Raw genomic sequence first — 21643 nt, forward strand, 5'->3', positions numbered from 1 at the left:
CTGTTTGCTTCCAACAGTTCCTCAGGTGATAATAAAACTGATTCATTTGGAGGTAAATAAATTCTCTGATATGAACAGACTCTTTGGAAAGTGATATTACCTCTGAAACTTTTTGATATGTAGATATGTCTCCTATTGCATGGGCATGCATACTTCCTCAAGAGTTACAGATACACTTCTAAACCACACCAAACAATTGAGCAATTAATTATAACTGCTACTCTTAGCTCTATGATTGTTTTATGTGTTTAATTTTTGTCTCACACTCCTGGCTAGTAAGCTTCTTTACTACATACTTTATATGTCTTTATATCCTCCAAGCTATTTACTGCAATTTTGGAAAGAGCAGTGGCTCGATAAATGCCAGATTCACTGTCAAGGATATTTGGTACTTTCAATGATTTTTAAAATTCAAGCAGGTTCATAGTTCTGTGACGTCTTATTAGTAATATTTTAGTTTCACTGCTCCCTGGCAATGACCTGCAGATGCTCCTTCATTAATGAGCCAAAATTGCACATTCAAAGCACAGCTTCCAGCAATATCAACTGTGTGGTGAACGTAACCTTGAAGAATTCATGGTAACTGCAATGACATCAGGAAAAGGCATGTGAGGAAATACAGGAATGGGAGATTTATGAATTCACAGCAGATCATATCTGGATTTGCTTCCATTTTTGCAATCTTGATTATTCAAGAGGACCATTCAAACATCGCCATGTCACGAGAGATCTTATCCTGGATTTTCTAAATCATTTTAATCTCTGCCTTTTCTGTCATGTGAATGATCAGTATTTCCTGGACCCAGGTGAAGTGATTATTTGTGGGTAGCTGCTGTGTTTTACTGTGATGGGTATTGGAAAGCATGTATTCCTAAGACACAACAAATAATTTTCTTTGAACTACTTTGACAACATTAAGCATAATATAGTAAAAAAAAAAAAAAAGGACACTTACTGGACTCAGACAAAGATGACCAAAGTTGGAAAGGCATTTCGGTCACTTACATTAAGCTTCTTGATCTTCCATTCCCCTATTGGGAAAATGAGAATTATAGCCTACTTCTAATGACTGTACAAATATGGGATGTGACAAAGAAGTGAAATTGCTAAATCTAAGCTTTTATTATTATTATTGTAAATTATTATTATAAAAATAACCATTACTTTTTGATAGGAACCAGATAATTTTGCTTAAGTAATTTAGCAAGTGAACATGGCATCAATAATCATCCACAGACTTCCAAAAATATAATCTTTCAATGCGTGACACTGAAGTTGGAATTTTGATGGCAGAATACAGTACTTTAGGGCCTTCCCTGGTGGCGCAGTGGTTAAGAATCCGCCTGCCAATGCAGGGGACACAGGTTCGAGCTCTGGTCTGGGAAGATCCCATATGCTGCGGAGCAACTAAGCCCGTGTGCCACAACTACTGAGCCTGCACTCTAGGGCCCGTGAGTTACACCTACTGAGCCTGCTCCGTAGAGCCTACGAGCCACAACTGCCAAAGCCCGCGTGCTACAACTACTGAAGCCCGCGCACCTAGAGCCTGTGCTCTGCAACGAGAAGCCACCGCAATGAGAAGCCCGCACACCGCAACGAAGAGTAGCCCCCGCTCGCTGCAACTAGAGAAAGCCCATGGGCGGCAACGAAGACACAACGCAGCCAATAAATAAATAAATTAATTTAATTTAATTAAGAAAAAGAAAATGCACTTAAAAAAAAAGAGTACAGTACTTTAGAGTAAATGTAACAAAGTGGTATTTATAATCTGACCTTTTTTCTAAGAAAGCCTCCCTGAAAACTATCTGAGAATCATTACTCCACTGGTATTGACAAGTGATCTCTTTATAGTGGATCCTGGGTTTCCTGCCCTTAAAGCAACTGTCACTTTTGTGCACATTTCTCCTACATGTATATCTCAAGGCTGAATATTTATTATGAGTTCAGCTGTATATTTTTAGTTGCATGCTGAACTCTGGTTTCCCTCTGTTGGAGACTGTCTTGGGGCATACACTGTACAACAAAGGTCACCAGTGTGGTCCTCCCACACAAAGGGCCATGCACTCTCAGCGAGGCTCTTCCCTTAGTGGTATGGAAGATGGCAGACGTTTTGCAGAGTTACTGCTTTGCTTTGTCAGAAATAATCTGGTGACCCCAGCCTCTTCTAGAAAGCAGAGTGGGCACATTCAAAGTTGGTTTTAAGTACTCTTTTTTTATTTTTTTTATCCTGCTTAAAGACCATCAACTTGGTCACTTCAGAAATATCTGACCACATTTTCCACACGTGTGCCATGGTAAAGAAATGTAGAAATAGAGGCCATTACATTAATGTCTTAACCTCACTTATCTTGTGGTAGGCTTCCTAAGGACACCATATCTCATTATATATTCTAGGTTTCAGGACTTGGGCAAATAGAAAATGAAATGCTAAATGATGAGGCCACTTTTGATGATTTCTTTAAACTCAGCCCCTTTCCCCTTTTAGCACACTATTATCTTTGAGACTGCACACTACCACTTTTACGTGGAAACAATGAGAAGGAATGCTGCATTTGAAGGTGAACTATCATTTTTGTGTTTCTTTTTTTTTTTTACGGTACGCGGGCCTCTCACTGCTGTGGCCTCTCCCGTTGTGGAGCACAGGCTCCGGACGCGCAGGCTCAGCGGCCATGGGTCACGGGCCCAGCCGCTCCGCGGCATGTGGGATCTTCCCGGACCGGGGCACGAACCCGCGTCCCCTGCATCGGCAGGCGGACTCTCAACCACCGCGCCACCAGGGAAGCCCCATTTTTGTGTTTCTCTTAATGTACTTGTTGTAATTCATATGAAAAATAGACAACCTTTGGTCTTGGGGAAATCACTGAAGTGGACCATTTGCTTATTGAAAGGGAAAGTATGATTCTGTTAAAATGTGGGAACACTGCTGAGCATAATATCAACTGCTGTCTTCATTATGTAGAGTTGCATTTCCCAAAGTTTCCTTTTGAAAAACAGTTATTATATTTACTTTTCTTGAGTGTCGTGGCAGTGAGATACCAGACCACATGTAGAGTGGAGGAAACATGCACTGGACACTCCCTAATGAGAAGGAAAACTAGTGTGGAGGGGGCAGCAGGGTGATAGGACACATGTGAAGGTTCTGGTTTTGTGAATTCTTGCAAAAGAAGCTAAGCCACATTTAAAAAAATAATAATTTGTTTCTATTACCCAGGATCATATGAACAAACACCAGGGAGTTGGGGAGGGAAAATAAAAGTGTGCCTTGTCATCACATCACATAGGGGTAAGTAAAAGTCTCTACATCATTCCTACACTGATTTTCAAAGAAATAAGAAAAGACACATAAGCTCGCATAAGTAATTTTTAAATTTAGCCACTTATGAAATACAAAATTACAGTTATACTTTAGAAATCACCGAGAGATAAGAAAATCTATACATTTCAGATAGCAAAAAGCACAGCATCAAGGAAATTCAAAAGAAGATATTATATTCGACAGTTTATAAAACAAGATGACAGAACCAATTGGTAAATGGAAGTTCTGAGAATAGTGGAAAACATTATAGATTCTCTTATTGAAGAGCTAGATTCATACTAGATTTTAAAAAAAATTCAAATACAGGCTGCCACAAGGAATTTAAAAAAGCAGTATGAAAAGGTTAATAATAATAACATTTTTATTTATTGAGCACTTGCAAGGTGTCGGGCATTCTTCTAATTGCTTTAGTGAGATGCCCTCATCCAGTATGAGGTAAGTGATATTATTTCCATTTTTTGTTGATTTCTGCTCTTTCCATTCTAATAGACCCAATTTTTATTAAGTTATCATCCCTCCCTTTGCAGCCCTGCTCAGGAAAAACTGACCAGACCTCCAGCTTCCGGGAATAGCCTCTTGGAAACCCTACCCAACATGTCACTTACTGAGACCAATGAGATAGAAAGGGAAGCTGACATAATAGTTTCCTTGCTCATGGAAATAAGACATCGTGCATATGGGTTTGAAAACTTAAACTGCAGTCATCCTCTTACAACTCTGCATAAGGCCAGCCTGAGCACGAAACCAGCATATAGAGAAGGCACAGCAGGAGGCATTTCAAAGAAATGAAGCCGGATAAAGCCAAACTAATTTGATTTGGAGTCAGCTAGATGGTCCTAACTGACATACTCATTTTACAAATGAGGAAATAAAGAGAATTAAGTAGGCAGAATCAGTATTAAACGCTCCTAGTTTTTCTTCAAATTTGCTCTTATAACTGATATGCTAGACTAAGAAAGATTCATAAAAGTAAGTAAACAGTATGTGTGGAAATAGCAATTGATACAAAATAGTCTTCAAAGCGAAAGGAAAAAAGAATAATTTCATACCCTAAAAGGTAAACTCATGGCCACGATTACTAATTAGCTCTAGAAATATGTCTAAAATTCTTATACCTATGAGAGAACTGTGACGTCATTACAGTAGAACTCATAAGCACTCATTTGAGCTTTTGGTATATCCAGTGTTCAAAGATATGTGGTATTTTAATACACTAATAAAGACAATTAGAATTAATGAATACTCCAGAAAAAGACATATCAAGTTGCAAATCCCACCGAGAAGAATCTTTTTTTCCAAGTGTACATTAAATATTTATATAAATAATCATGTGTTAGACCATAAAGGAAAACCTCAATAAAAATTTGAGTGAAAAAATATACAAGTGATGCACATTCTCATAATACATTAAAATAAGTTAGGAACTAATCATGTAAACTTAAATAGAAAGCATCAAACCATTTGGAGATTAAAAACATAACAATACAACAAACAGCATCTTCTAAATACAAGTCAGGTAAGAAAAGAAATCAAAACTGCAATTAATTACCTCTCAGAAAGTAAAAGAATAATATACAATGAAATATTAGATAATGCAACCAAATCTGTAAATACTTATGGACAGATTAAATCTTATAGATAGATTCATGGATGGACACAAATACTTTAAATGCCTAATGAAAAAAATCTAACAAAGAAGTTAGAAGAAAAACCACATTTAAAGAAAATATAAATAGATGTAGAAGTGAAAATTAAAGGAATTAAATTGATAATAAATCCATTGCTACACATTTGAACAAAACAAAGCAAAACAGATAATAATCCTTGTCTCATTCAGGCAAGGGAGAAAAAATTTGATAAAAATAAATGAAATTTAGGGCTTCCCTGGTGGCGCAGTGGTTGAGAGTCCGCCTGCCGATGCGGGGGACACGGGTTCATGCCCCGGTCTGGGAAGATCCCACATGCCGCGGAGCGGCTGGGCCCGTGAGCCATGGCCGCTGAGCCTGCACGTCCGCCAACGGGAGAGGCCACAACAGTGAGAGGCCTGCATACCGCAAAAAAAAAAAAAAAAAAAAAAAAAAAAAAAAAAAAATAAATGAAATTTAAACTATAAATAATAAAGGAGATCTGTAGCATATAGTGGAAGAACCCAAATTCTATAATAATTGTGTCTATTTTCCTCTGGGTTGACAATAGGTCCTTGCTAGCTAATTGGTGTGCTTGGATTATAGGGTATTTACAGAGGAGCTAAGGAGTTATTTCTTACCGATGAAGCCAAGCCTTGCCCATCAACAATCTTTGTTTAGCAGAGAGAACTGATTCTGGGCACAGGATGGTCTTTCTCACCCTGACCTGTCTTCAGTTCCAGCTCCAGTCATTTCAAACTGAAGTTCCATGAAGTGCCTCACGTATATTTTTGAGGGTGTGTTAACCAAGCAGCATGCCCAGGGTCCCATCCTAGACATCCTGAGTAGGATTCTCCCCTGCTGGGTTCCTGGGTATCCTTTTGGGGTGTATAACACAAGACAGGGCAGAAAGTGACCTCTTAAAATTTGGTTCCATTAGTGGCTTTGTGCCTTGAGGAGACCAGAACTTATGAACTTATTGATATGGATCAGTGACCAGAGGGAGTTAGCAGCGGGACACAGGAGAAAAGATGGTCGCCATTAGAAGCAGCGGTGCCCTTGGGGAGACCCTGGGCTTTGCAGAAGTGGTACTCAGTGGAAAGGAATGGCTGCTGCACCCCTAGGAGCCCCAGGAAGCCAAGGAAGGCGGGGGGTAACATGAGGCACCATCAGTTGACAGGACTTATTCCTGAGCACCCAGGACTCCCTGAAGATACACAGAAATACCTGATAGCTTTTGGGAGAGGGGTTTTTATGGCAAGACGGTATGCATGCCAGAGAAATGCAGGTTCTGAAAATGGAGATGTTTTATATAACTGTAGTGACATATAATTCTGTAAACAAATTTATGTCTCCATAAAGATGAAAAATTCCTGGAAAATATAAATCCCCCCAAATAAGCCAAGAAAACAGCAAAAAGACAACCCCAACAATCAAGAAAGAAGATAAACATATTTTCAAAAATTATTTCGAAAAGGGCTCTAGGCCAGAGCACTTTATTGGTGAGTACCATACATTTTCAAAAATGGAATTGTTCTCATGCTATTTAAAAACTTTCAGGCCGGGCTTCCCTGGTGGCGCAGTGGTTAAGAATCCGCCTACCAATGCAGGGGACACGGGTTCAAGCCCTGGTCTGGGAAGATCCCACATGCTGCGGAGCAACTAAGCCCATGCACCACAACTACAGAGCCCACGTGCCACAACTACTGAAGCCCATGCACCTAGAGCCCGTGCTCCACAACAGGAGAGGCCACCGCAGTGAGAAGCCCACGCACCATGACGAAGAGTAGCCCCCGCTCGCCACAACTAGAGAAAGCCCACACACAGCAGAGAAGACCCAACACAGCCAAAAATAAAATAAGTTAAATTAAAAAAAAAAAGAATATTTTAAGGCCAAAAAAAGTAATTTTTATAAAAGTAGCATAATCATAAAATCCCAAACAAACATAGATAACATTCTAAAAAAAGAAATAACAACTCAAACTCACTTATTACTATCTGATTAAAAATCATAATCATTATTAGGAAAAATATTCTTTAATGTAATAAAAATTTATCTCCCTCAAAGAGGTAGCATTTCTCTTCAAAACACAAAATTATTTTAGCATTGGTAAATATATTACTATAGTATATTACATTAAAAAGTTGAACGTAAAACATATTCCAAAACCTCAATAAAAGTTGAAAAGGTATTTGCTAATATTCAAAATGTATTCCTGATAAAATTCTAAGAAAACCAAAAAAAGACAGATCCTTATTTGACATGAAAAAAAATGATTTACCTTAAACTAAGAGTCAAGATAATTCTCAGCAATGAAACACAAAAGGAATTCCAATATAAATTAAAACCAAATTAGCAGTAGTGCTATTTAAAATTGTTCTGAAATTATGAACAATCTCAATGTAATAAGATATGAATTTACATACTCAGCGTAGGTAATAAATGGCAGAACAAAGAGAATAACATAGTGTGATTTGATATGGGAATTAATGGGAAACAAAACACTATGGTCTACAAAACTTGACAATATATGTAATAAAATATTTAGCCCCTTCCAAATAGATCTTAGTGTATACATGTCTTTAATAGTTAAGAGAACCTTGACTGACAGAGAAATGGTGGATTTTTCATTGGATTCTCATGATGCCACTACCAAAATAAATCCCCAGATACATCAAAGTTTTTAAATGTTTAAAGTAAAACCATGAAAAATAAAAACTAGTAATGCTCTTAGACGAATTAACTAATTTGGGGGGTAGAGAAAGACTTAGAAGTTATAAAAACAATGAAAGAACTCAGAAAGAAAAATTTACGTCACTACGGATTAAAACTCATTAAAAAGTCAGTCATTATTAAAAGGCTAGTGACAAACTGGAAACATGTTTAAACAACAACAACAAAAAAAGATAGCCAAAAGGAAAACATTACAGCTGTAATCAATAATGAACTCTGACAAGTTAAAAATAAAATCACTAATACCCCAATAGAAAAATAGCAAATGTCATAAGTGAATAATTCACAGAAGAAGTGCAAATAGGCATTAAATGTGTGGAAATTTTCAGATTTATTAGCAATCAAAAATACAAATTAAGATAATGAAATCCTATTTCATATTGGCAAAAGAATTTTTTTAAAAAGGATGATACTTTGTGGTGCTACTGATGGGTTAAAATGTACACTAACCTGCATCACTAGTGATAATGTAAGTTATTACACTTCCAGGAGTAATTTGATAACAGGTCTTTCAAAATTTTTATATCTTTTGACTTGGAAATTCTACTGCTAGAAAATGATCCTAAGAAAATTATCACATGTGGACCATATTTAGGTACAAAAATGTTATTTGTTTATTATTCATAATAGTGTAAAATTAGGGGAGAAAGTACTTAAATGTTGAATAACAGGAAATAAATTATATCAGTGTTGGTACTTCCATGCAATGGACTCTTATACAAATATTAACATCATATTTTCATAGAATCTTTAATAACACTGAAAATGCTTTAAGCATATTGGAACATATATATAGTATGACCTAAATTTTGGTGAGATTTGGAAATTACGGATCATTTCTATTTTCTCCTTTCTACTTTTTGTCTGCTCTTGAATTTTGTCTGGAATGAGTGTGTATTCATCAGCAATTAAATAAGCATCATTCAAAAAATAAATCTTTCTCTCAAGAAACAAAGGTCTTCACTTTGAGGCATTTGAGCCTATTTGTCTAATGTAAGAAAAAAAAATCCTGTTTCTTTAAATTCAAATTCTGTGTTGGGCCGCCCCTGGGAGGTTGTGCTGAATTTTCCCCATTAAGCAGTTTCCTAAGGAGAAACCACCTGATCAAGCACTCACTGCACCAATTTCTTCAGATTTTTAATTTCAAAACATTTCGCTTGTCAGGGGTAGACTGGGGAGCCCTGTCAGGGACTGCTGCTGTTTGGCAGTGACAGTGGAAGTACAGGAAGGAACGGAGCTCCCAAGCAAGCCAGCAGACTTTAATCAGCTTCTAGTCCTACAAGAGCCAAGATTTACAAGGATCTCACACCCCCAGGTCTAAGCAGAGCGATGCATACAGCGTAGCTGTGAGGTTTTACAGCAATGTTATCACTCAGAGCACAGAGACATAAATGCAGAGGGATAGGAAGACAAGAACATAATGTTTTCACACGCTAAGCTTAATTTCAATATTGTTTCGTGTTCCTGGGGCTTCCTTATGAATGACTGTAAAACTTCATTGTTTTCGAAAATTAGTGGGTCACAAGCAAAATTGCACACTTGATGACTGATATAATGGGTTGGTATACTGGTGGCCTTGCCTCACACCAGGGCACGCTTAAGTTGGCCCAAGTTTCAGGGAAAAGATCTGAAGAAAATGACAAAGGATGAAAGGAAACTTTTTTTTTTTTGCATTTGACAAAAACTAAATTTAAAAAAAGGAAAAGAAGAAAAGAAAAACACAATGCCAAGAACATTCTTAGCAGTCATGCCTATAATTTAACAGTAGTTCTAGGGTAGTACCTCTACCTTACATGGCCAGTGTGTGCTAGATGGGACGGGGTGACACATGCAGCTTTTTTTTTTTTTTTTTTTTGCGGTACGCGGGCCTCTCACTGTTGTGGCCTCTCCCGCTGCGGAGCACAGGCTCCGGACGCGCAGGCTCAGTGGCCATGGCTCACGGGCCCAGCCGCTCCACGGCATGTGGGATCCTCCCAGATCGGGGCACGAACTCGTGTCCCCTGCATCGGCAGGTGGACTCTCAACCACTGCGCCACCAGGGAAGCCCACATGCAGCTTTTGAACTTGACAGCATTACATAATGCTTGTAATAATAAGCTTGCATAATCCCCTCCCAATTTCGGAACAATTTCTTGTTGTATTATATATATTGTATCTACAGCTGTGCCATGTTGAGTGGCCATAAAACCATCCATTTGTGTAATCTCAGGGCAAAAAGCATCACAAAGGGAAGCAATGGGACTGGGAAAATGATCCATTTTCATTTATGCGTTTAAAATTTTTCTCACTGTGAGAGCCCGGTGAGGTGGATGTCTTCTTGTGAAAACCACAGAGAGCCAGCTGCCTCTTCCTAGTCCAAAAAACATCAGTAGAGACAATAACATTAAGGGTTCATAATCCCACATAGAAGTACGCGATATTATCCTAACTAAATTTTCTCCCTTTGCATCCCCAAGACTTATTAATACATGGGATAAAAAGCTATGGGAGCTCTCGCTTCCGCAGTGTGTAAGATGGATATCGTATTCCAGCTGTTCAATTTGGAAGCTTCTGTCCCAGATTCATCAAATTCTAGTGGAAATAAACAGCATGTGGGGATCTGATTCTCACAGTCTGTCTGAGTGCACTCTCTTCATTTCTCCTCTCTTCTGTACTGAAAATATTACCTGAAGTCACATATGTTCTCAATGTTCTCAATTTTTTACTGGCAATTTTATCTCAACTGAGTCTGTGTTTTGCCACCAGATTGTGAGAAATACCTCAAGCATTTTAAGTCCTTTCCAGGGGGAGATACACTGATTTTAGCTACACTGTCATGCAGTCTCCTTTGCTCATTCCTTTTCCAAGACCTCCACACATTTTCTTTAGGACTGTAGTCTTCTCCCTGTCAACTCTCAACCCTCTCTTGACCTTTTCTTCCTGGACTATTAACCACTATCTATGTGTTGATGACTTTCAAGTTTATGTTGCTTTTCCAGACTTCTCCCATGAGCTACAGATTTCGTATCCAACTATTTGACATTTGCCTATGTACATCTATTAGGCATCTCAAATGTAACAAGGCTGGAATGGAACTATTGATTTCTAGTCCCCCCTGCTCCTTTGAAAAGGAAGTTATTTGGGTCTTTGCCATCACCAGAGTAAATGACACTGCCCCATCCCCTAATTGTTCACACTTAACACCTGGTTGTCAATTTTCATTTCCTGTTCTTCACATTCTAAACCCATCCAATTCATAAAAGCTACTTCACAGAGATATTTTTGAAGAGCTCATTCATTTATCATTTTTAAAAATTTCTCCCCTGTTATCTGCTTCTCTCTGAAAAGTCAGAAGAGATTCCTGAGAGAGTTGTGGGAATACAGTGTGTTTTAGGTGATGTAGTGGGATGAGGACAAAGGGTCATTTGTTCTTCTTGGCATCCTTTCACGCCTTCTGGTCATTAGGGCTACCTCCCTCACTGCCTGGTCACTGCTTGCCCAGCTGATGGCTCTCCACTTGGTCAGAATCCAGTGGTGGTCCCTGGATAATTCAGCCAATCCTCAGCTCTTACTGATGCTATTGTGACCAGGCTAAGTTTCTGTCATCACCTCCAGCCAAGCCCTGGTCTTGCTGATGCTATGGAATGACCACAGTGGGTGCCTCTCAACTCAACTGCCTTTCCAGCTTCTTCCATCAGGGCAGGAGACCTTTGCAGGTTTGTCCCCATGCTCCCAGGGATGGGAAATCTCACTTCTACTGCATACTTTGTACCATACGTTTTTAGTGCAAGCTTAAATTTGGTAGGATACAGGATAGAGGGAGGCTGCACTTCGAGGTTCAGTCAGCTACTTTAACCTACCTCCTCTCTGGACCAAAGACTAGAACACAAGATAGAGAACTGTATATCTTAGAACCCACCTCTGTTTATTCTGATTCTACACCTCTCACTCCTATCTACCAATTCCAAAGCAACAAGAAGAAACAGGCTTCAGGCTTTTATCGTCTCTAAATAATATCTTCCTCCGTCACAGTTCTGATGTCAACACTGAGCTTTTCATGGATTGTGTTTGGGAGAGTGAAACCAACATATTCATTGGGGAGGTTAAATTAGGAAGTATTTCAAAAATGTTGTGCTATTGCAATTGCACAGCTGTAATAGTTATTTGTGCATATTATTTAGAATATGAATTTTAACATCATCAACAAAATTAAGACACTGCATTTAAAAATTCAGAAAGACAGCTTGAACCCCTGGGAATATATTCATTGAGTTCAGGTAAGAAATATTACAATGAATTTTTTGTTTTATTGCTCAGAATATGAGTTACTACAGTACTACATGTGCACTCGAGAAGAACTTTGCTGGGTGGTGCTCTAAAAAACCACTTATGATATATATGATAGTATGGTACCAGTTATGAATTATTATAATATTAATATAGTCTCTCAAGTTTTTTTGTCACTGTTTGTATACTCGACGTGAGCTTGATCTTGTTCAAATAAGACAGATTTCAATCAGATGTATCAGAAAACCCTGGACACAATGACTGCAAATGACAAAAGGAGAGATTATCGAAGGCTTCTTCTGGCCATTGTGAGCCAGTAGGAGGGAATTTTTTTTTTAAATAAATGAAGCTATTCAAAGCTTATCTCAAAGCTGACCTGAAGGGCTTCCCTGGTGGCGCAGTGGTTGAGAGTCCACCTGCCGATGCAGGGGACGCGGGTTCGTGCCCCGGTCCGGGAAGATCCCACATGCCGCGGAGCGGCTGGGCCCGTGAGCCATGGCCGCTGAGCCTGCGCGTCCGGAGCCTGTGCTCCGCAACGGGAGAGGCCACAACAATGAGAGGCCCGTGTACCGCAAAAAAAAAAAAAAACTGACCTGAATACAGCCATATCCACCAACACTCAACAAAAAGGGCTATTTACCAAAGACCATGTCCGGGTATCGTGCTTGGTTTGCACATGTGGTTATTACTGCCTTAATTCCGATGGTAGTTTTTCTCTGTATATGATCAATGTAAAACCATAAAACAATGATGTAGGATGAATGCATGTTTATAAAGTATAGCTCTCACTGTTCTTATTCTAATTAGAATAACAAATTAAAGTCACATCAATCTCTAAAAACTTTTTCTCTGTTATTTTCTTTTAGTCCATCCATATTATTATATTTAAAGTGGGTTTTTTTACAGACAGCTTATACTTGGGTATGTGGTATGCTTTTTTTTTTTCCAATTTGATAATGACTGGCTTCTAATTGGTCTGTTTAGACCATATAAGTATAATTTCATTATTCATTTGGTTGGAGTCAGGTCCACCATTTTATTATTTTTCTCTTTATCAACACCTTAAAAAAATATTTTCCTCCTTTTCTGACTCCTTTTGGAATATTTGAATATTTCCAATATTTCATTTTAATCTACATTTTGCATTTTTTACTATATTTTTGTATCATTATTTTGGTGTTTACTCTATGGATTAAAAATGTACATTCCTAAATTTTCATAGTCTATTACAGTTAATATTTCACCACTTTAAGTGAGACATAGAAGCCTTGCAAACATATAGGTCTCTTTACCCTCTATCTTCTATATTATTATTGCTATATTTACTACAACTGCATATATTGAAAAGTACAAGACAATGTTATGCTTTTATCTCATTTAGATAGTCATATATATATTATGGAAGTCTAGAGTAGAGGAAAAGAGTCTATTATATTTACCAAGATATATACCATTTCTGTTCTACCATCATTCTTAAAGGTTCCAGTTTCCTTCTGGTGTCATTTCACTTCAGCCTAAAGAACTTCCTTTAGCCCATCTTCTGTACCTGATCTGCTGGATGAATTCTCTTAGTTTTTCCTTACAAGAGGATGCTTTATTTAACCTTCATTCTTGAAGGATGTTTTAATTGGATACAGAATTCTGACTTGACAGTTTGGGGGTTTTTTTCAACATTTTAAAGGTATTTTTTCACTGCATCTACATTGTTTCTAAGTAATCCCCTATATGCAATGTGTCATTTTTCTCTGGCTGCTTTCAGGATTTGCTTCTCTGTCTTTGATTTTTAGCAATTTAATTATGTTTCAGAGTGCAGTTTATTTTGAGCTTATCTTGATTAGAATTTGCTGACCTTCTTGAATCTTTTTTTTTTTTTTTTTTTTTTTTTTTGCGGTACGCGGGCCTCTCACTGCTGTGGCCTCTCCCGTTGCGGGAGCATAGGCTCCGGACGCGCAGGCTCAGCGGCCACGGCTCACGGGCCCAGCCGCTCCGCGGCATGTGGGATCTTCCCGGACCGGGGCACAAACCCGCTTCCCCTGAATCGGCAGGAGGACTCTCAACCACTGCGCCACCAGGGAGGCCCTTGAATCTTAAATGTACGTTGTTTATCAAATGCAGGAAGTTTTCAGCCATTACTTTTTTTTTTCTGCACCAATCTCTCTTCTCCTGAGACTTTAATTACACAACTGTTAACTATTTTGCCAGATAATCTGAACTGTACATAAAGCTTCTGGTAGCCAACTTCAAGTGTTCAGATTTCTTCTTCCATTAGTCATATGGCCTATGCTTTGGGATAACTCTATGATTGATCTTTTGAGAGGTTTTATCAAATATCTAACAGCTGCAAAGATTTCTTGATAAACATTACATATATAATTTTTAATTTTATAAATAATAAGTACAAATAATGAGCATATACAGTCTTCCCATTCCTATAGTGACATTTATGAAAGGAAGTTGACACACATAATCTTATTCTCACATGTGAATTTTAATGTTCTGATCTTAACATCAAATAAATCCTGAGTTTTTTGGGTTTTGATTTGTTTAACTGCAGCCTGGTGGTCTGTCTGCGATAAACTTTACATGTGAGGAAAAAATAAAATTTTATTTGCTGCTTGCAGACTAAATAATTCTTTTAAAGAAGGAAGTTTACTGATGTGGTAAGCAACATGATGCCTCTTGGGATGAGGGATGACCTGGCTAAAAGCACCTCCTGCTTCCCCTCCTCTGTTTCTTCATATTCTTTTAATTAAGAAGCTTGCTGATGAAACGTTCATTAGCAGGCACATTTCCTAGTCTTGGTAAAATAAGGTTATTTTAAGAAATATAACAGGCTCAAGGTGTCATATTAAATGTGAGTGCCTCATCTCTCATATTTGATCCTTCAGGTGGCATATGAAAACCTTTCTGTTCCTTCATACTGTTCCCTTCCTATGATCCTGGTAACATAAATATGTATTTCCTGTTTAGGAATGCCGTATACTTGGATGGCATTGCTGTATCACTGAGCGTGTCATGGGATAAGTCTGTTCCCAGAAAGGCAAGACCTGAATTTCTCCCTGAAATCAGTTATTCACCCTGTCAGTCACTATAGCTCTGCAAATCACCATGGTAGTGGGTGGGGGAAAGATGTGTCTCTCAGACCAGAAAATGAACTCAATAAAGATCCTAGTTTGCCACCATCAAGGACCCCTGGGAGAGTGTTTCCAATCTTATTGGTTGTAAAGAGTTTCCTTTGTTCAGCAGCAAGCTGGGAGTTAAAAAGCAAGGAAGTAGGAAGTTCCTAAAAATTTATAAGGGCTCTTTGGAGTAAAGGTGTGGTAGTTGTGTCTCCGAAGTGATATTTAATAGGGCAGGGTCTTCCTACTGAGTAAATCAGCAGGATCATAAAATGGCTGTTAGCTTGAAAAATTTTCCATTTTCATCTTGTTTCCCCGCTAAGTATTTAACAAATTTTTTGTAAGTTGAGGGCTACTATGTTGAAATATCCAAGGAAAGGAAAGATTATCCACACTTCTGTTAGAATTTGAAAGTGGAAAGAATGTATTTGCATTTCAGCCAGTTCACAACTGTAATTGAGGTGAGAACCCCAAAAGGAGGTGACATCAGGAGGACACTCCTGGCATCACATCATTCAACCAGTAACCACACATGGAGATTACCTTTTCAGTGGTGAAGTCTTAGAGGGTTTCTTTCCTGTAAATTTTAAGAAGGAAACAAGTTCTCTCACGCCATCCCTACCTGATGTGGTCCCTAATGCTTCAACTCCTATAGAACTGACTCATTATCACATTAATAATTGCCCCAAATTGTCTCCTACTTTTTTAAAGGATGTCTATGGTTTCTACCTATTCTAATAGAATTGTATGTTCTTTGAAGTTAGGGATGTGACTTAAAACTGGCTATTTTCTCGCAAAGATTGTAACATACTGTGCTGTGATATAACATATTCAACATTTTCAAAAGGTAGATGGTAACCTAGAATTTAAAATTATTTTTAATGTTTCATTTTAAAAGGTAATAGTTTAATCACTAATCATTAGAGAAATGCAAATCAAAACTACAATGAGGTATCACCCCACACCAGTCAGAATGACCATCATCAAAAAATCTATAAACAATAAATGCTGGAGAAGGTGTGGAGAAAAGGGAACCCTCTTGCACTGTTGGTGGGAATGTAAATTGATACAGCCACTATGGGGAACAGTATGGAGGTTAAAAAACTAAAAATAGAACTACCAGAGACCCAGCAATCCCACTACTGGGCATATACCCTGAGAAAACCATAATTCAAAAAGAGTCACATACCACAATGTTCATTGAAGCACTATTTACAATAGCCAGGACATGGAAGCAACCTAAGTGTCCATCATCGGATGAATGGATAAAGAAGATGTGGCACATATATATAACGGAATATTACTCAGCCATAAAAAGAAACGAAATTGAGTTATTTGCAGTGAGGTTGGTGGACCTAGAGTCTGTCATACAGAGTGAAGTAAGTCAGAAAGAGAAAAACAAATACCGTATGCTAACACATATATATGGAATCTAAAAAAAAATACATATGGTTCTGAAGAACCTAGGGGCAGGACAAGAATAAAGACGCAGACATAGAGAATGGACTTGAGGACACAGGGAGGGGTAAGGGTAAGCTGGGATGAAGTGAGAGAGTGGCATGGACATATATACACTACCAAATGTAAAATAGATAGCTAGTGGGGAGCAGCCGCGTAGCACAGGGAGATCAGCTCGGTGCTTTGTGACCACCTAGAGGGGTGGGATAGGGAGGGTGGGAGGGAGATGCAAGAGGGAGGAGATACGGGGTTATATGTACATGTATAGCTGATTCAACTTGTTATACAGAAGAAACTAACACACCATTGTAAAGCAATTATCCTCCAATAAAGATGTTAAAAAAAAAGTAGTAGTTTAAACTATATCATGCGCAACGAACTAGCAACCTGTCTCCAGTTCTTTTGTGAAATATAATGTTATATATTAGTATTATTGAATTCAAATAACTGTGGAGGGAAGAGAGAGAACACAGGTGCAGAGAACACAGAAAAGACCCAAGTTTCAGCCCAGGCTTTGCCTCTTACCAGAAACTTTGCCCAAGTCTTGGAGCCTCTCTTCAGTATGGGTATAATCATCAAATAGGAAAAGAGAAATCTTTCACGTAAAGCTATAGCAATTCTTTACAATTATCTATGTGAAGGTGCTTTAGTAAGTTCTTTACGGTGGTAGGAGTAGCTGCCCTGTGTTAATAGTTACACCAGGACCGCGAAAAGCACTTTTAGAGAATTTGCAGGAGAAGATGTTCTTTAATAGGAGGATATAAAAGCATTCCAAGTTAAATACTAAACTTGATAAAAGGAAGCAATATAATACGCCCTAGATGTATAGTATAAGCTGTGATATCCATAGTCACGTTCATCTACGTCAAATGACTTAAATAAGATATCCAAGAGGGCACCCGATTACAAACTATAAAAATCAAGTAATTTTCCTTCTTCCTTTAAGAGAATATTTCCATTTAATAAAGGAAAAGGTACCAATGATTCAGTGATAAATAAGCAAGAAACCTAAGGATAAACACACACACACACACACACACACACACACACTCTCTCTCTCTCTCTCTCTCTCTCTAAACTAAGACTGGAAATGTTCCTTCTCCTTTATTGCACCGATTCTATTCAACCTACTATGTGAGCTCAAAATTCAGTAATGTGCTGACTTAAAAAGTCATCTAGGCTTTCAATGAAGCTTCCTTTCTTAAACTAAAACTGAATCTTAAAAGCCGTGCCAACGTGTTTTAAGTCTGTGTGGCTGTTTCACATACAAAAGTACAAGTGTACATTGCAAGGTCATAGCTTCCAAATATCCAAACAATGGAAATCCTCAGTGTTCTTTCACTTAACCTACACATTGCTTCAAACACTGTTGTTTATAAAGCAATAATGAAAATACCAAGTCTATAAACCTGTGCTTAACGGCAGGGGTTTTGGGCTCCCAGGTCTTCAGACCTGTACTTTACGCAGTGATTTATACCTAGTGGAATTAAGGAAACAGTATAAAGAGGGGGAGAAAAGGAGGGAACACTCACTCAAAGGGGCTGTGTGTGTATGTGTCTTTGTGTGTGTGTGTGTGTGTGTGTGTGTGTGCGCGCGCGTTATATGTTGTCACGGAAAAAAAACAGCAGGAAGAGTCAGAAGATTCAGGGGAAAAAGCTCAGAGACCTTTGGCCAGGAAACCACTGCCTGTAGCAAAACAAACAAACAACCCATATGTCTGTAAATACTCTGAAAACCCTAGAGCAATATGGGGTGAGGGAAACCACTGGGGGAATGGCAACTGTGATATGCTATATACTTGGGGGAAATTAGTGAGGTCTGCTGCTTGGAAGTGGGCTAAGGTGCATATTTTGAATCTGCAAGCAATTTTTTTTTTTAATCTTTTGGCCACTCTGCAAGGTATGCGGGATCTTACTTCCCGGAACAGGGATAGAACCCAGCCACCTGCAGTGGAAGTGTGGAGTCTTAACCGCTGGACCACCAAGGAAGTCCCTGTGCAAGCAATTTTGACTTAGGTTACACGTTTTTGGTGGTTATCTGAGGGTGAGAGGCTAGTATTGGGAAGGGGGGGACAATACCACTGCATTAAAGGATCTTCTTCTATATTTAAAGGTAAAGGGGCTGCAAACAGATGCACTGGGTGATTTCATGCATTTTCATGGCTATTTCTTTCTTGGGCCTTGAAGCCAACACACTAGCTTTGTATGTTAGACATTTTCTTCACTGACACAGGGGTGTCTTGAAAGACAGGCCAAGAGAGAAAGGATCTAACGTCTACTACCCAGATTCCCAAGTTGATTTTGTGAGATGTCTTACCTTCCGATGTCTTACTTGTTGGAATGATATGTCTTATTGTCCAGACAGTGACTGAATGACAACAGTAAAGCCAAGTAACTGCTTGCATTGCTTTTCTTACTTTGCACAGAACTGGCCATTCTTTTAGTCTCAAGTCTCAGTCTTATCATTTTAGTTCTTTGTGAGGAAAATAACATGTTTTAGCCCACTTTCTATGGACTTTCTTGTTTCAGGAAGATACCTTTATTATTGTTATCTACCTACCTATGTTGAGATACATAAAGTATTAATATGACTTTGAAATCTTCCTCCATTAAAATTACAGGATTCAGGTAAAATGTGTTATTCTGGCCCTTAAGTGGTCCTCTAGGCTCTGGAAAAACCTTCCCACCTGTAGGGCCTCCTCGAGGTCTTCCGAGGATTCCTTTACTGGTTCTTAGTACAGGAACAAGCCCTGCTCACCATCAGTGTCTGGGGAACAATACGGCAATTCTAAGTTGGCATAGAATGAAAAACTGAAAAGTTCATTCCCTAATGCTTGGCTTTTGATGTCTTGGCACATAAGCTGAGATTCCTGTGTTGAACATCTAGCAAAGGCCATTTTACCATGTATCATTTCTAAATTACATATCGAGGGCAAAATGGCATATAACCTACTTACGTATTTGTAATCATACAAACACAAAAGAAAAGGCAGAAAGATTCTTATTCAGGAGGGTTTCATCCCTTTTCCGAAACATTCTGATACTTGCAAAGATCACACCTGGCAAAATGTCCCAGATTTTAGCCCTGGATGTGACGTTTATTATGATGGACAGGTCATCTCTCTGAGTCTCACTAATTTCCCTCACCTGTGAAATTGTCTGATCCTATTACCTCAAGGCTTCTCTAAGGAACAAATAAAATAATGTTGACAACATGTTAAAGACCTTCATGTATGATACTAACATGAGGTACTATCATTCCTTTTACTGTTTTAAGTGAAAAACTACAAATTGATTATATTTCCATGAGATATTTAAAGAACTGTTTGCTAGATCATAGCAGTAAAATCTTTTGGGTTAAAAATAATAACAAAAGAGCCAAGGAAAAGGCATATCCTCTCTAGAGAAGTTTTATTTCTTGTTACCATCCTTCTACACTCTGACTTGTTAAGCAAATATTCTCACCTATACATTTGTATAACACTCTCACAGTATAAGGTTAAAAAAAAAACACCAAAAATCAAGGCAGATATAAACATTCCCTTTCATTCTAATTACCTAACAGCAAAATTCTCTGTGCTTCATCAATCACTGGGATGTAATTATAAATTTAGCTGGGGCTGGGGAAACCTTCATCAAAAACAGCATAGAAGAATTACATTAAGAAACATTTGTTGAGTTTCACATGTTTTTTAAACATGTGAAAATCATCTTTATGCCCTTTTTGATATATCTATTAATGAAAAACCAATTTGTCTATTTACACTGTGCAGACTATCATTTGTTAAGCCAATAAACTCAAAATGATTAGGCTTAAGAAGAAAATGTGAACACCAAGGACTCTTCCACCATCATCCTGCACATTCATAAATGTCAGGATTGGCTAAGTCTGGAGGAAGACACAGTTAATAAAAAGTGTTTCAATTCAACTGTTTAGCTACTGTCGTCATGTTTCCTCATTATATTCCTCTTGAAAAATTCACTAGTGGCAATTTTCCTGAATACTAAAAATGGGAAATACCAGTGGCTGACAGGATCATTTAAAATAATGTATAGCCATTACCAACATCATCATAGTAGAGTCCTTATGCATGAGGGTTATGTGTTATATCTTTGGTTTCTGCCCAACAAAAAGAAAGTGGTTACGCATAGAATTTTCAAAGAATGAAGGAAGGGAGGGAGAAAGAGAGGAAGGGAGGAATGAAGAAAAGAAAGAAAGAAGGAGAAGGAAGGAGGGAAGGAAGGAAGGATTACCACTACCTAAACTGTTAGGTGACTTGGTTTAGCCATAAAATTTCCATTTAGTGTTAAAAACTAAACTTTCCTCTAATATTGATTCATGCCGAGAGGAGGTGATTTGCCTTCTCTGTGAATTCAATACATCAAATAGATAGGATCCTGGATATGGGATCCCTACACCAAAACAAACTCAAGAAACACTTGGTGTTTATATGCTACTCCCCCAGACAACTGAATGTCACATTTTATTTGTAGAGCTTATATGTGATATGAATTTTTCTTGGTGAAGAGTAGGCAAATGCATTACACTGTAAGGTAAATCAGGGTACACGATATAGCGTACGTGGCACGTCCTGCCAGCAAGAATCAAAAATATTTAGCGCTGCAAATGGGACAGAAACTCTGCACGTTCACTCCTGTTTATGCCAACCCCTTGGTGACAGACTTTCCTTCAATGAATTCTCAGCAGTTTTCTTGATAGACACAAATGATCTTGGAGAAATAGAGAAAAACAGAAGGCAAATAGAGATGCAGCATTTACTGCTGAACATGGAAAACCATCCTGAGGACAATCAACTACATTAGTTTATGACAATGAAGCTTTCATCAGTGCGGCAAAAATGTCAGTAAAGTGCACTGTTCCTTCATGACTGTTCCTGGACTCTGGCGATACAGTTTGCTTATCCGTTTAAGGACTGCAGAAAATAACAACTCCCTTCCAGGTATGGTAATGAAAAAGATGATATTAAACTGTTCATTGGGTCAATCTCCACCATCGCTTACAAATAATGAATATGTCTCTTACAAGACTGAAATTACTCTACATTCTTTTAGGAAGAGAAAAAAGTCCTAACAAAATTTTGATATTTGAAGTGACCCTAAAGCTA

The 21643-nt window shown here is 38.2% G+C and overlaps 1 protein-coding gene across 3 annotated transcripts in view; it reads right to left on the reverse strand.

Moving 5' to 3' along the window:
• Positions 1 to 422: 422 nt before the first annotated feature.
• LOC307192803 (uncharacterized protein) overlaps positions 423 to 21643 on the reverse strand; it is a 268351-nt gene continuing 247130 nt past the window's right edge. For all 3 annotated transcript variants that reach the window (XM_079934104.1, XM_079934105.1, XM_079934103.1), the window contains one exon: positions 423 to 1031. In XM_079934104.1, the coding sequence (XP_079790230.1) occupies positions 1002 to 1031 (30 nt within the window). In that variant the 3' untranslated portion in view covers positions 423 to 1001. The remainder of the gene's footprint in view (positions 1032 to 21643) is intronic.

The sequence above is a fragment of the Stenella coeruleoalba genome (assembly GCF_951394435.1).
Source record: "Stenella coeruleoalba genome assembly, chromosome: 10".
NCBI classification, from domain to species: Eukaryota; Metazoa; Chordata; class Mammalia; order Artiodactyla; family Delphinidae; genus Stenella; species Stenella coeruleoalba.